This window comes from Tinamus guttatus, unplaced genomic scaffold (genome assembly GCF_059628265.1).
Source record: "Tinamus guttatus ecotype Peru unplaced genomic scaffold, ASM5962826v1 Tinamus_guttatus_pri_ptg000459l, whole genome shotgun sequence".
In the NCBI taxonomy this organism is placed as follows: Eukaryota; Metazoa; Chordata; class Aves; order Tinamiformes; family Tinamidae; genus Tinamus; species Tinamus guttatus.
In genome coordinates, this window is record NW_028288993.1 from 4,950,609 (window position 1) to 4,965,022 (window position 14,414).

Sequence of the window (14,414 nt, forward strand, 5' to 3'; positions counted from 1 at the left end):
AATTCTACTGCGTTGAGGATGCCATAGTTGGGGGTAGAATATTCAGACTCTGTGGTATTGGGACACTACAGAAAGTTCAGTATTATGATGACAGTATTATCCTTTTCCTTCTCAAAGCTTTAGCTGTACATTCAGATTCCTATATACTAGACAGTCCATTCATCTCATTCTCTTAGGAAAGAATGCTTCAGGAAGTCTGGCTGGAAAGGCAGTACGTAAGAAGTCCAGGCTTTTTTTAATAGTTAATCTGGATAGCTTAATAACTTGGGTTATTCCAAGCAGTGTGGCAGCAAGTTCTTGCTTTTAAACAGGGGTTTCCAGGCTTAGTAGCTGAAGCAACTCGAAGCAATCCCGGATCATGTCACTGAAGTTTGAGAGGACTCAAAATGTTGCCAGTTTTCAGTGAAATGGAGATTAGCATTTCAGTACGTTTTCCATCTGGTAGCTAATTTCAGTTCTATCCCACAAGTCTGTTGGATTACTAGGGTCTCAGGTTTCAAAGTATTTGTAAATGGCTGTAACATACAGCATGACATTCTGCCAGTCTGGACGCTCAGTTCGCACCATTTCATTGATGTCCTGTCACATAAAACACATCGGTCAAAATTAGAAATGACAGCCTTGTAAATGACATGGTAATGTTCTTGCAAATTCATGGTAATGATACAACTGGAAAGTTTCCATAGTTGAAAGTATTAAGAAAAGAAAGTTCTGTTTTCCTCCATGCACCCTTATATTATTTGCAAAATGCAAACTGCTATTTCTGGGTTGTCTACGTACAGTTATTCTGCTGACTTGAGACTGAAACGCCTAATATTAGGACATGCTTGCGTTGTCCCCTGCTTAGTAAAATTAGTAGTCAAGACCTTGCTGTTTACATACCATAACACCAGCCTTGCAAGTCAATGAAATCTGCCTAGGAACTGAGAGGCACAGAATCAAGGCCCGGATACTAACTGAACCAAAAGAAAAAAACTTCTATCAGGATAGGGATCAATAAATGGCTGAATCTCGCTTTACAGTAGACTACTGAACCTAGTACTTAGAGTTTTTCTTTTTTTTTTTTTTTTTTTTTTTGAGCAAAAGGGTGAAATGAAAGGTGGTTAAGCTTTACTACCCCTTAGATTGTCACTATTGCTTCAATAGTGTTTTTTACACCCTTATCCACCCTTCAGGACTTGCTCTCTATTCCTGCAGCAGAGCCAAGAAGAAAACACAAACAGAAAACAAACTTTAGACACTGTGTATGTACCTGTGTAGTATGCACAAGGGTACTAAATCCTTCACATGGATACAATTTCCACACAGAAAATTTAATGCCATTCAATTTTCCTCTGGGAATGTCTCTAACAAGGTATCTCACAAAATCGAAGGATGGAAAGCAAACATTTAGACTACAGTCAACCTGTCTCAGAATCCCCGGCCTTATTCCTCCCAGTCTAGCTCTTGTATCAGAACTTGGTAAGAGAACTCCCACGTTTCAAATCACTGGCAAGGTCAACGTACAAACGCCCAGCAGTTGCAATGCCATTGTGAGCAAATACAATGAAGGAACAACAGCTCTGATAAGGATCAAGAAAAGTGTTATTTTTAGAAATGCTCAACTTAGCTGTATTATTAGATGCTAACTATGATGGCTTTGTTAGAATTTAGGTTACTTTATTTACTTAAATATGTTACTTTTTACTTAAATACTTTTTACTTAAATTGCTTTTGTTTATTACTTAAATATTCTTTCCAATGCTGGCAATGTTAGCAGATTTTCTGCAGTTGTTCACCAGGGCTTGTAGTACTCCCAGTTTAGCAAGTCTTCCTTCCCCTGTAAATACTGTCATACTGAAACCTGCTAATTCCTTTAAGCTGATATTTGTACAAGAAATCTTAATAAATAACAGATAAATGTCCAGTTATTTGCAATAATGACAAATTAGAAGGCTAAATTTAGAGTTAAAATTTTGACTGTCATATTACACTGGAAAAGAGAACAGTTTATACAGTTGCTCTAGAATTTGCACCTCAGGATTTCTAACAAAACCAAAAAATTAAAAGTAGGTCAGAGTTCATCAGTACAGTCCATCTGTACTTTTGAAGGCTTTTTGATCATGTTCTCTCACTAATTTCTCCAATTATACCCAAGCAAATACACTGCCTTTATTATTTTTCTCATGATACCGAAAGATGAGTTTTAGCGAACCTTCCTGCTTTAAGAATTCATCTAGGCTGCTGCTGCAAAAAAGCAACAGAATGGAGTACAAGTTTATATCTCAAATAGTATCTTTAGTGCAAAAAGCAGCATTAGTTGAAGTTGATAAGAGTGGATTTACATTGGAGTGATAAATGTTAGGCATAGCAGCTGAGGTATTGGGAGTCTTATTTTGTCAAATCTGATAGAGGTGCAATAATCTCTAGATGAGCTCATCTGCCATTATTTTCAGGCAAAAAGTAACAAAGCTTTTCAAAGTACAAAACAGAATAATCCGATTTTTATAAATGGGACATAATTTAATATGCACTTAAAACTTACCAGAGTAGATTTGATGCCAACACTTTCAGCTGCCTGAAAAGCCAAGGTGAAATTTCTTCTCTGCATGAGATGTAAAAACATGTTAGAATCCAAGTAAATATTACTTCACTTGAAAAAGCGGCGAACATTTAAAAAATGTTTAAATTAAAGCTGCTGCTTTTGCAAATCAATTTGACCACAGTCATTTAGATGAGCAACATGAATCAGTGTCCTAACATCCAAAAGCTTATGGAAAACATTTAATTCCTCAATTAGAAGATAATGCTGAAAAAACAATATTAATGAGGAACACTGAGAGTTTTCTTAATTAGTATAAAATGGTTCATTCTTAAAACCAGTATAAGCAATAAAAGAAAACTTCCTTCCTGTTCATTAAATATTTTTATATTTTTAGAAGAGACCATTAATAATGCATCTCTAGAAAATACGCCAGCATGTTTTAAGCACAGTACACTAGAATACATAAGAGATTATTCTTCACTCTTGAGATATAAATCCTCAATGAGCAATATGAGGAAGTATGATCAAAGATCATCTTTGTAATAATGAAAGAAATGAACAAAATGTCAAAAGCCATGTTTGACAGATTTCAGGTCTTTAAATTTAAAGACTAACTTTTTCCAAAACTTTCATTAAAAACCCCTTAAAACTGTTTAGGTTATGGAAAACTCCTCAGGCTTAAATTTATGTCCTCCCATTACTTTTTTCTTGCATCTGTTCCAAAGTTCTGGTTAGCCCAGTGATCTTATAGTAAAAGGTTAAAATAAGAATAGCATAAAGGTAGTTTGTACTGGTACAGTTACAATTCCTAGCAAAATTCTAAAAAAAATCAATCAAACAAACCACTTAAATAGGGGAATCTCTTCATTCTCATTTCTCAATTCATACTACATAGTCCCTTAGTTTCCATAATGAGATTTTTAATACTGTACCTTGTCCTGGCTGTTTAGTTCTTGATATGGAATGTGGGCTGGGAGGTAAGTATGGAGGACTGCACAGAAAGCCAAGCCATCGTTCCAGCTACTGCTGAAGTTGGTTATGTCGATATTCTTGCAGAAAAGAAAAACAAAAAAATAAAAAACATCATTTACTGATCTGTCAGTGCTTGTATTTCCTTTGCTGAAGAAATCTGAGCAGCTTTACCATAAGCTCTGCCTATGTTGTGGGAATAAGAAATTCATATCCGTTATTACTGAAATTAGTACTTTCCTGCTTCCACCAAGCTAACACCAAGCAAAATTTCCAAACCTATTTTCTCCTTTGAACAGTCCATTTTTGTACAGAAATTTATGCAAACAAGATCATAAACAAAATTTTGGTTTTGGTCACAGATTGGGATGGTCCCGCAGAATTTACACCGACAGTGGCAGGGCACCCACCTCGGGACACAAGCGAAGGCCGAGAGCTGGCACTCCTGGATGCATTTACACAGCAGCAGCAATGCAACTCCTTGTTCCCCAAGGCTGTGTATGGACTTACAGTAAGAAGAGTCAGCCTGGGCCAAAGGAGCTGGGAACAAGGTCCCTCAGTAACCTTTTAAATCACTGTACACTTGGCTGCTGGCAGTCAAACGACGCTAAAGAGGCTAATGAAGCTCCATGAGAGCAGCGGGTTTAAACTTTAATTAGGAACCAACTGGGAACAACACGAGCTTCTCCTTTGAGACCTCTAGGAGAAATGTAAAAACGCTTTTTAAATTATATATATATATGGTTCTCTTGACTGGGCATAAGCAGCAACTACTGGACGCCCCTGCTCAGCTCGTTCCATTTTACTGCCACATGAGCCATGGCCTCCACTGAGGCAACCCCGCAAGCCATAACCACCTGCCACTGCCTGTGCAGGACAAAACCCAGGCCCACTATTGCCCCGGCACAAAACCCCATACAGAAGCCATGTGCCAGACAGGCTGAGCACCAAAGCAATTGCTTCTTCTCAAACGAAGATCCCAAAGGCAAACAGGCGCAATCCTTCCCAACCAGGGGAGAACAAACAGCGCAATTGCAAGGAGAACGCGAGGGAAATCTCCATTTCCTGCTCAGCTTTAGGGTTTTTCACACAAAGCCCACCAAAAAGCAGGTTCAAACTACGGTGACGCAAGCGTACGTGCTCAGAGTCACGCGGCGGAGGCAGCGCTCCGGCGGTCCCCGGGATGCGCCGGTGGCGGAAGCGTCATTGTTGGAGACCCCCGGGTTGTGGGAACGTGCTCCATGTACAGCTTCCGCCAGCCAACGGCTGGGAAAGGGAAAATAACAGAAAAAAGAAGGAAAAAAAACCAACACAAACAGAAGAAGAAAAAAAAAAATCCTCTCCCTTTCTCCTCAGAAGAGACAGGAAATTGGATTTCAACTAATGATTGGTTAAAACTTTTTCTATGTTACTTAAATTAGACAACCAAATACAACCCACAGCACCAGACTTTAGGGGGAAACAAGGAGGAGTGGGTAGAAAGCTTGTGTTAAATCAGTATGTTAAAAATCAATAAATTCCTGCTACTTGCAACTTGCTTACAAAGCTGCTTTTCAGAAACCTCCTTCGCCCTCCCCTGTGATGGGCAGGGCCTAGGACTTTGTTTCCTGGTAGTATCTGTATCAGGAAGATGGATAGAGGCGGGGAGAGCGACTTTTCCTTGTTACAGTCATCTGTAGCAGCCTAGCTATAAAATCCAAATACAAATGATTGGATTTCCTTTGCCATACAATTTACTACGGGTGAAGATCTCGGACCCAGGTTTCACCCCTTGGCTGAAATATTCTCCCTACTTCCAAGAGAGCCAAGTGAGAGGGGAAGGGATGCAGAACATACTGCATTTACCATAGACCAAGAGTCACTGCTCTGTGAGGCAAGGTGCTATGCTATATATATACACACATATATGTATTTAAATAGTGATTAGCAGTAAGCAAAGAAAATAGAGTAAATATTTGCATGACAAATACTAGTCATAGTTCATCAACTGAGGTCATATCCACGCTAGGCTTTACCATAATCCGTGATGAGGACTCTGAAGGACAGTAGATTTTGTGGCTAGCTACAGGGGAAACCTTTCCCCAGCTGCTCCACGTATTTCAGAGGAAGCAGACAAGTATTTATTTGAAAATTTTTAAAAAATGACCTTGAACATCAGCAACAGAAACACAGATAGCCTATCTCAGTACTGAATGAGAGAGATTAAAGGTAATGGTGGGTTGCACCCTGTCTTTAAAGCCAGAACAGCAGTGGATACTGGAAACAAGGGAACACAAAGAAAGAAAAATATACAATGTAGTAAAAATAAACAATATACTAACAGAACTATCTTAGCAGCAGTATTCATCATGGGTATCAAGAGACAAGAACACGTTCATCGAAACTGGAAAACAAGGCTGCAAGGATGTGTGAGACTGCCAGAACCTATTTCCACCTGCAGTTCAACGCTGTGGATGAAGGGTGTCACCTCCACATCCTGGGGACAATTTTTGTAGCTACAGATGAATATTCTCTCATCTCAACCCGTCAACAACAAGGAAAACAGATAAGACAAAGTCCTTCTGAAAATTAAAACTGAAACTAAAACAGGATCATCTTCCCTTAAACACTGTTGCTGTGCAAACATAAAGCCTATCTTTAAGGATGTTGAATTTTGACTATAAGCATTAAAAAAAAAAAGACTACTCAAAACACATTTGCATACAATTTAGATATCCCTTTTCCCTAAACCTTTCTGTCGGGTCCAGCTTTAGTACTAAGGCAACAAGCAGAAAGCAAATCCATCATCCAAGAATCTTAATGCACTCAGAGAAGCCAAATTAAATACAGCGGAAGGAAACAATTAAAAGGGACTGGTTTCTGTTTCCAATTGCTCGGAGCATTATGAATGATGATTACTTCTCAGACTAAAAATGTACAATATTGGTCAGACACTAAAAAACAGGTCTAAAAAACGTAAAGTTTGTCATTTAAATTGAAAATTTCTTTTTTTATGTAGGGCTTTGAGCACATAACTGGCACGTTTGAATACAGCACTATTTTATTTCCCAAATGCTTTTAACTACATGTGGGTTTTGAAAAAGCTTGCTCAGTATAATAAAATCAATCTTGTATTAAGCTTTTATTTCTAAAAGAATTGACGGTAAACAGAACATCAGCCTAAAATCTGACAGACTTTCTTCTTTGTTACTGTTTCTATTAAGTAAGTGGCTCTATTAAGAGAATTCTGCTGGAATCTAATCCAGAATTTTTCTTCAAGTCATTTCTGAGTAAAAAGTATTAAAGCAACTGAAGGACACGCTTTCAAATAAATGGTCAAATGAGAAATATGCCTTCCTAGAGATAGGTAAGCTAGAAGGAAATTTATCTTTCCTTGCCCATTCAAATTCAATACTTAATCATAGGAATGAAATCACCTCTATTGTTCGGGAGAGATTTTCACACACACATACAAAGTCTAACAAAAGGAGTTAAGAAATAAGCTGTTGCTATAAAAAGCTCTGTGGAAAACATGAAGTGGGAATGAAAAACAGAGTTGGGGATTTTTAAGGCTTTTCTAGAGACAGGGTATGAGAAGGAATATAATTTTACATATGAAACAGACCAAATGTGACAGTCCCTAACATTTGAGAGCAGGGGACGCTGGAAGATCCACACCCAGTTACATTTCAAGCATGACTCAAGTTCCTGCTAAATTGTGAAGAACTGAGTAGCAGCAGCCATGTCAAAATGAGCATTCCCTTGGGCCCACGCACAAAAAAGGAGCAAGAAAACTCTTCCTGAAACAAGGGTGAAACGCGATAGGTATAAAACGATCCATCAGCTTTAGGTCAAATTCTACAGCGGTTACGTTGTAAATAAGTGGGTTTGAACATGAGTCAGCAAGGCATGAAAGCAAACCACAACCTGAGCTGGGGCAGTAGCAGTAAAGCAGGTAAAAGGGACAGGACTGCCACACAGCAGCTAGACTGCAGTGTCCAGTTCTGTCCCCCTCCAGCACAAGATAGTCCCGACTGACTGAAGAAAGTCCAACAAGGTGAACCAAGACGATTAGAGGATTGGAGAACTCAACAAATGAAGACTTAAAGAACTGGGTTTATTTACTCTTAACAAAGGCTCTGGAAAGACTTAATCGGAATCCTCCAATATCTAAAAGACAATTGTACAGAAGATGCCCCTAGACTAGATGACCAGAGGTCCTTTCCAACCTAGACTTTTCAATGAGTCCACAACTCTAAAATATTTTTAGCACTACCGTGCTAAATCTGAAATTGTTTCCCATTGCTTCTTGCATTTTAAATACAGGATCTTCTGTAATCACTGAAAACACTGCTTTTTGTTTGAATTCCCAAGAGACTGATCTTAACTACTAGAGTCAGTGATTTATCCTTTCCAGAAATTCTCAGCTAAAGAACTACATAAACCATAGTTTCTAACTTGCAGTTACAAACCAAGAACAAATTTTCCTTAACTATTCCATCAGTGGACATATTCACAGCTGTCTTCAATCTCCACAAATCTATGTTAGAGTTTGAGCAGAGCAACATATCACATAACACAGTGGGGGCTATTTCTTCAGCCCCTGCTCTGCACTCGCAGGAGAGGTTCCCACATCCTAACTGAACTTGGCTCATGAATGACTTTGGACATGGAGAAAATAAAACAAAAACATGTGTCTGTCTCTGCTGCATTAGTTAATGATAAACGGGCTGAGAAAGCAAGAACATTAATATGATCTTGTATTATACTATATTGAATTGTTTAAAAAAAGACTTGAGGTTTAAGTTTTGAGACCAGAAAAGAACTAAAAGCTTCTAAAGACTCAAAAAAAAAAAAAAAGGTTCCCCAAAAACTAAAAAAGTAAACTGAAAAAATAACTCTTCCCTTTTGGTTCTGGAGAGATTTTCTGGAGTATATTTATCCTATGGTCTTACTACTGTATTAGAGCCAGCATCAGCAATCCTTCTCCAGCTAAAGGGGAACCATATATTTTGAGACTCACAAGTGATGTAAGCTGGTTAACAATAAAAAAGGTGGAAGTAACCAAAAAAAAGGAATGCTGATTCTGTTCCTGGTAACACCTTCCAACTACCAAACTCGCTACTGGATGTGAACAGTCACTGAAATCTAGTAAAACCATCACTGCACATCTCAACTTCCAGGCTCAGAACAGCGTTTCATGCACCAAAGGCTCCAGATGCGGCATGAGACCTGATGGAGGTTGGGATGGTGTCATCTGAGTTCTACCTTCTCTTTCATTTTGATCTAAGCCTCTTTCAGACAGGGTTGACTCTTCTGCTGGGGAGGCTAAGGTCTTATTTTCTTCACGTACACTTCCAAAGGCCACTTCAGGGAAAAAAAAAAAAAATCTGATTTGTGCCTGACAAAGTAATGTACGTGTTGATACTAGAATTTTCCTGAGCTCAACTTAGGTTGGGACATCATCATATCCATGATAAATGTCTCAGTCCACATGTAAAACCAGGGTTAGTCCTGTAAAGCAAACAGATCAACTCATGTTGGAGGAAAGGTGGTAGTGCCCTAGCTCAGCAGTTTGGCCACTCTCGTATTCCTGCCTGCACCTCAACCTGTGACTTTTGCAGACCATGCAGCACAGCACAATCTCCATCTTTTGGAAACCAAATCTTGAAGACCTTGCCGCCTTCTTTTACATGGCACTGGATTCTGCTTGTTACCTGGCTTGAGGCTCCAGACTGCAGATGCCTAAAACTCTGAATCTTGAGAAAAAGAGGAGAACATGCAAATTACTGCTAAATCCCTGTGTTTGTTTGCTCAGTGTAGCTCCAGGCCCTGGCAACTGTGACATTCCTGCAATCCGTGCAAACTACTATCTACTCCCCACTGGATCAGGATGCACCAGTTCACAAAGCCTGGCTTAAAGCTAACTCTGCTGAGGATTTTGGCTATAGGTGAGAGAGGAAAAGTATTTCTGGGATAGAATTAACAGCAGCCCCAACTACTGCCTCCTAATTCCCAGCTGCTGGGAAAGCAATAAATGGCAAACCAACTATCAAGAGCCATAAATATCAACTGTTCATGTTTCATTCCATACCAAAGACATGTTATTTTTTGGATTTAGCCAAAAATAAAAACACACACAAAAAGAACAGCCATTTTCAAAAAATGCTTCAGACATTAACATTTAAAGCACTCAGAGATAATGACAGCCTGATAATTATGACAAAATTTAGAACAAATTAAGTCCAAGAAGCTGACATTACTCTTGCAACAGAATCCAATCCAAACAGAAAAAGGAAGCATGTCCTTCCTTAAGGATTCTTGGCTAAAGCAGCGCAGCTTGAAACGAGGAGCAGAGTCTTGGCAGCCTGGCTGCTCCGTGAATCAAGCAGCACCAGGACAAGCAGGTCCACCCTGCGAGCCCGGGTCGAGCGCAGGCCAAGCCAAGCACACAGTCCTGGCCCCTCTTTCTGGGCTTCTTCTAATTCAGGGTAACACTCAGTCTAGTTTAGTGTTGATAAAGACATCCATGTATAAGGCTTAAAAATGAATCTTGTACTTTCAGCTTTGTTACTCTACCCTTACTGTGCAACTACTAAGGAAAACATTTCTTGATTTCTAGAATGAAATGGAGGGTAAATGGAAAAAAGGAACACGAGGGAAGGGCACTTCAGGAAAAGTAAATTTGTCTTTTGATTGAAGCACACGAAATAGTTGATGTTTCTATATGCTCCGTTTACTGAATCTGTTTTTTTTTTTTCATTCTGTGAAGCAGAAAAAGGGAATATATTTTAATTATAGTGAATTTCAGTTTTAAAAAATGCTTTTCCACCCTGCTACACCAGACCCTTCTCCAGGTTTATGGAGACAGTGCTGTTTTCAAAGCAAATGTCATTTCAAAACAAAGAACAGTTACAACTACAGACAGTTACTAGCAATTTTACATTACCTACTGCAGTAACAGTGAAAAAAATCCAAAACAGTTGATTTAAACCCCTATTTCTAGCATAGTTCATGCAAAATAACTCAGCCTCATAGCAAATCTGTGTTAAAAGTCCAATTCTTATCTAGATAGTTTCATTTACAAGAGACCACATTAATCTGAACATGTTGACCAAACATAATCCACAGACTTCTTTAAAGTTTAAGCCTATTACAAATTTTATAGCTTCCTGATCAAACAACATTCATGTCAAAAGTTTTAATCAGGACTCGCATCAGGTGTCCTCATGTGGCACAATCAATTCAAAGGTAATTATCCGATTGCCAGGGGAGCACAGTAGTGCCACCAAATTCTGTGTTTGGTGGAGTATTTAAACAAACGCCAGAGTATTTAAAATAAAAAGGTTAACAAAACACTAAACCCTCTTTTTGTTTGTTTCTGCTATGTAGTTAATAAGTTTTGATTTGTTTTATGAAAAGATATAGCTTTCATCTGTACAGGAGATAAAATTTAGGTTGTCTTTCCAGAAAAAGCATCATTCTGCTAATGAGAAGACCTTTCCTGCAAGACTGACTTATCCATGTCTTTCAGTGTATCTGGAGTTAGGAATGAGGTGTGGAAAGCTTAAAGAAAAGTAAAAGACAGTCTATCCTGTAGGGTACGGCGCTCGGAAGATCTCGCGATGTACGGGAAGAATAGGGAACTAAGGCATATGCCATATTAGGTAAAGAGCAACGCTTATTGGCTACATAGGCATGCTTCCGCCTTTGCTACCTTTATAAGGTCCAACCTGCGTATATTAAACGCCATTTGCAGCATCCTCATATTGGTGTCTGTGCTCTCTGGCCCAGGCACGGGTGAGACGTGCCTGGCCGCCTCGGCGGACGGAGTCGATTGCCAATGTCAGGCAACAAGTGGTGACCCCGACGTGATACTCCGAGGCGGCGGACCGTAGGCGGCGGACCGTAGGCGGTCGAGGGATCCGCGGATCATGGAAGGGATAATCAAGGTCGTATTATCGTTTGCTCGTGAATGGGGGATTTCTATGAAATCGAACGCAGTTAAGAGCTGCATTGAGCGGCTCCTTGAAGAAGGGGCGGTTAACAGTGCCGGGGAAGTTTTATTCCCCCAGCACTGGCAGAGATGTACCACCGCGTTAACGGAATATGGTATGTCTAAAGGGAGTGCGAAAGATCTAAAGACGTGGGGAGTGATACGGCAGGTCCTCCAGAGAGCAAGGGAGGAGAGGGAGACTTGGAGGGCAGCACGGGAGGCGCTCGGGAAGAGCGAAGCAGTGGGAGTGCAGACAGAGGCTGATGAACAGACCCTCTGCAAGCTTTCAATCTGGTGCAGAGAGAACGGGTTCAAAGCCGAACACCACCTAGTATTCAAACCCGATGTGAGAGCCAAAAGCAAAGTGGCCATCGGAGCCACGGCAGCCTTTGCAAGCACTTCAGGACCGGGACCGCCACACCACTGAAAACCGCTGGTGTTTGGAGATCCATCGCTAACCCCCCCGCCAGTGCCTGCATCTGTGCCTGCACCTGCGGCGCCTACACTGTCTATGCCCCGGCTTCCGCTTGTTAGATTGCCTTGAAAAAAGGAGAAAGGGGAGCTGGGGAAGAGAAGGCGAATGAGATCAAGGAAACTTATGTTGCTGAAGGCTTGATGAAAGCCAGGAGGGAGGTGCAGAGGAATTTGATCTGTCTTTAAAAGTGGAGGTTGAAGAACTGTAATGCTTTAAGTGAGGACGGAAACCGTTATTAGGGCTATTATTTCTATTTGCTATGTTCATCTCTATTATGTGTTGTATCCTTTGTATATTGATGCCGACACGAGGTATGGTTGAAAGGTGGAAATTTGTATGATCTGTAGAGTCATAAAACTATTGTGCAAAATAGGATCCAAGACCCTGAGAAAGAAGATGTTTGCCTGCCCAGGCTGAGCGATAAGGAGTGCGGAGGCGGCTGCCCAGCCAGGCTCAGAGCCGACCTCCTCCAAAAGCAGCTGAAGGCGGCTGCTTGACCGGGCTTGTAGCCAACTTAACTGCAAACATCCTCTAAATTAGTTTGAAGGTCAAACACCCGAGAGGGAGGGAGATGAGAAAGGCAGGACCCTCAGACTGACGACTGGGACAATTTACTGACATGCGCACCTGCGCAGCCAGGAGGGAAGATTATGTGACTGAAGGTGGAGTTTGTCCGCCCCCCGGTCTGCCTGCTGGCACGTACTGGCCCTATGTGGCAGGATGCACCGGGCATAAACAGACAGTGCAGAGAGAAAGGAGGGGTGAGACTCCTAACACTGAGACCCACGTTGTCTCTGCGGGGACGCCCGCTGAGTTGGGAGCCTGTCAGCAACCCTCTCATCTGCCAACTCAAGAGAATGTTCAGTCTCAGTGTCCTGCCGACAAGTATTACCTCACGAGTAATTAGTCATACTTTGCTTCTTTAACGTGCTTTCACCTGAATAGCCGTAGCCACTTTGTTCTGTGTGATTATTGCCGAATCCCAAACCCATTCGCAACCTAATTGGCAGCGAGGATGGGATTAGGCAATTGAGACAGTGGAACTCACTAGTGGAGTGCACAGCTACGTGAAGTCGTGCCACTGGATGGAAATTGTGTTTGTGCTGTTTGTATCTGTGGTTTTTAGATCTTTATTGTGTAATATATATATCAGCAGAGAGGGCTAAATAAGCACAACAAGAAAGTCCAGAATTTGAAAGTGGGAAAGTCAGGAATAACTCAGACTACGGCGTCCCCCCCCCACCTCCCCCGCCCACCCACCCCACCGATGGAGGACTGGGAGCCGTACTCTGACTTGTATCCTTGGAAAGAGACTAGGGAAGTACTTCAGCATGGGAAACAAGAATGAAGCGATGGCCAAGCTCCAGTGCAACTGACACGGAAGGACCTGCAACAGTCCTTACAAATTGTAAAAGCCTCAATGCTACTGGAGCGGGGGCCTCCTTAATATACAGAAATCCCAAGCAATTTCTGGGGAGGAAACCAAATTGAAGCTATGCAAACATAAATAGAAATGGAAATTGAGAACCTTTCAAAATGATTCGGACATCTTAATAATCGATTTAAAAGATTGTTTTTTCACCATACTATTACATCCTGAGGACCATGACATAGTGGAACATATGAACCAAACGCTGAAACGCCAGCTACGAAAAACAAAAAATTGGCAAGAGCAGAATATGTTTTAAAATTTTGAGATTGCCCCAGGATAGCCTAGTCCCTCTGATGGTCAAACACAGGGCTGGGCTAAAGGGAGGCCTGACAGAAGTAAAGTCGGGTCTGAGTAAGGTGATGCTGAGAGACTGGAACACGGGAAACTGGATGGGACCCTTGGGCTTAATAACCTGGGGAAAAGGGTATGCTTGTATCGTTACAGATACTGGAACCAGATGGGTGCCAGCAAAAATGGGCGAGACCTTGGCTGGAAGCAAACTCGCATACATCAAACGTAGCAGGCAGGCAGCTGGTACCCTAGCTGTGGAAAGTGTGAGCCTGCAGAAGAACAACATGGGAGGAAGAAGTGTTACTGTTATTATTAGCTGTATATTGTGGCTTTTAGGAGGTAATATTACTTTTAACGCTATTATAGAAGCTGATGCTACTTTTAACACTAATGGATATGTTATGCTACTTAGGCGTATTGTTAATTATACCCAAATTAAGAGTTGTTGGCTTTGTGGGACAGCGGATCAATTGATGCACTGGTGTTAGGTATTCCTCAAAGCAACTGGACAGACCTGAATCCATATAGCCTACTCAATACATCATATCAGTGCACACAGGAGAATGTATGGGCGGGCACGCCAATAGCCATCATGCTGGAGGAGGCGCCGCAACAGCGCAGCACCACAGCCTCCATAGTCCATGTGAGAAGTCATGCCAGTATACGGGGATATTATCAGGAAGGCAACAATAAAGCTGATGCAGCAGCCAAGGGTGTATGGACAATAACACAAGCTCGTGCTATACAC

General features: G+C 41.2%; 1 protein-coding gene across 1 annotated transcript in view; it reads right to left on the reverse strand.

Annotated features, from left to right (window-relative positions):
* Nucleotides 1–403: 403 nt before the first annotated feature.
* Nucleotides 404–14,414, reverse strand: part of SPECC1L (sperm antigen with calponin homology and coiled-coil domains 1 like) — a 63,995-nt gene continuing 49,984 nt past the window's right edge. The window contains exons 14-16 of the mRNA XM_088532364.1: nucleotides 3,457–3,573; nucleotides 2,525–2,584; nucleotides 404–579 (exon numbers count right to left, since the gene is read on the reverse strand). Of these exons, the coding sequence (XP_088388490.1) occupies nucleotides 490–579; nucleotides 2,525–2,584; nucleotides 3,457–3,573 (267 nt within the window). The 3' untranslated portion in view covers nucleotides 404–489. The remainder of the gene's footprint in view (nucleotides 580–2,524; nucleotides 2,585–3,456; nucleotides 3,574–14,414) is intronic.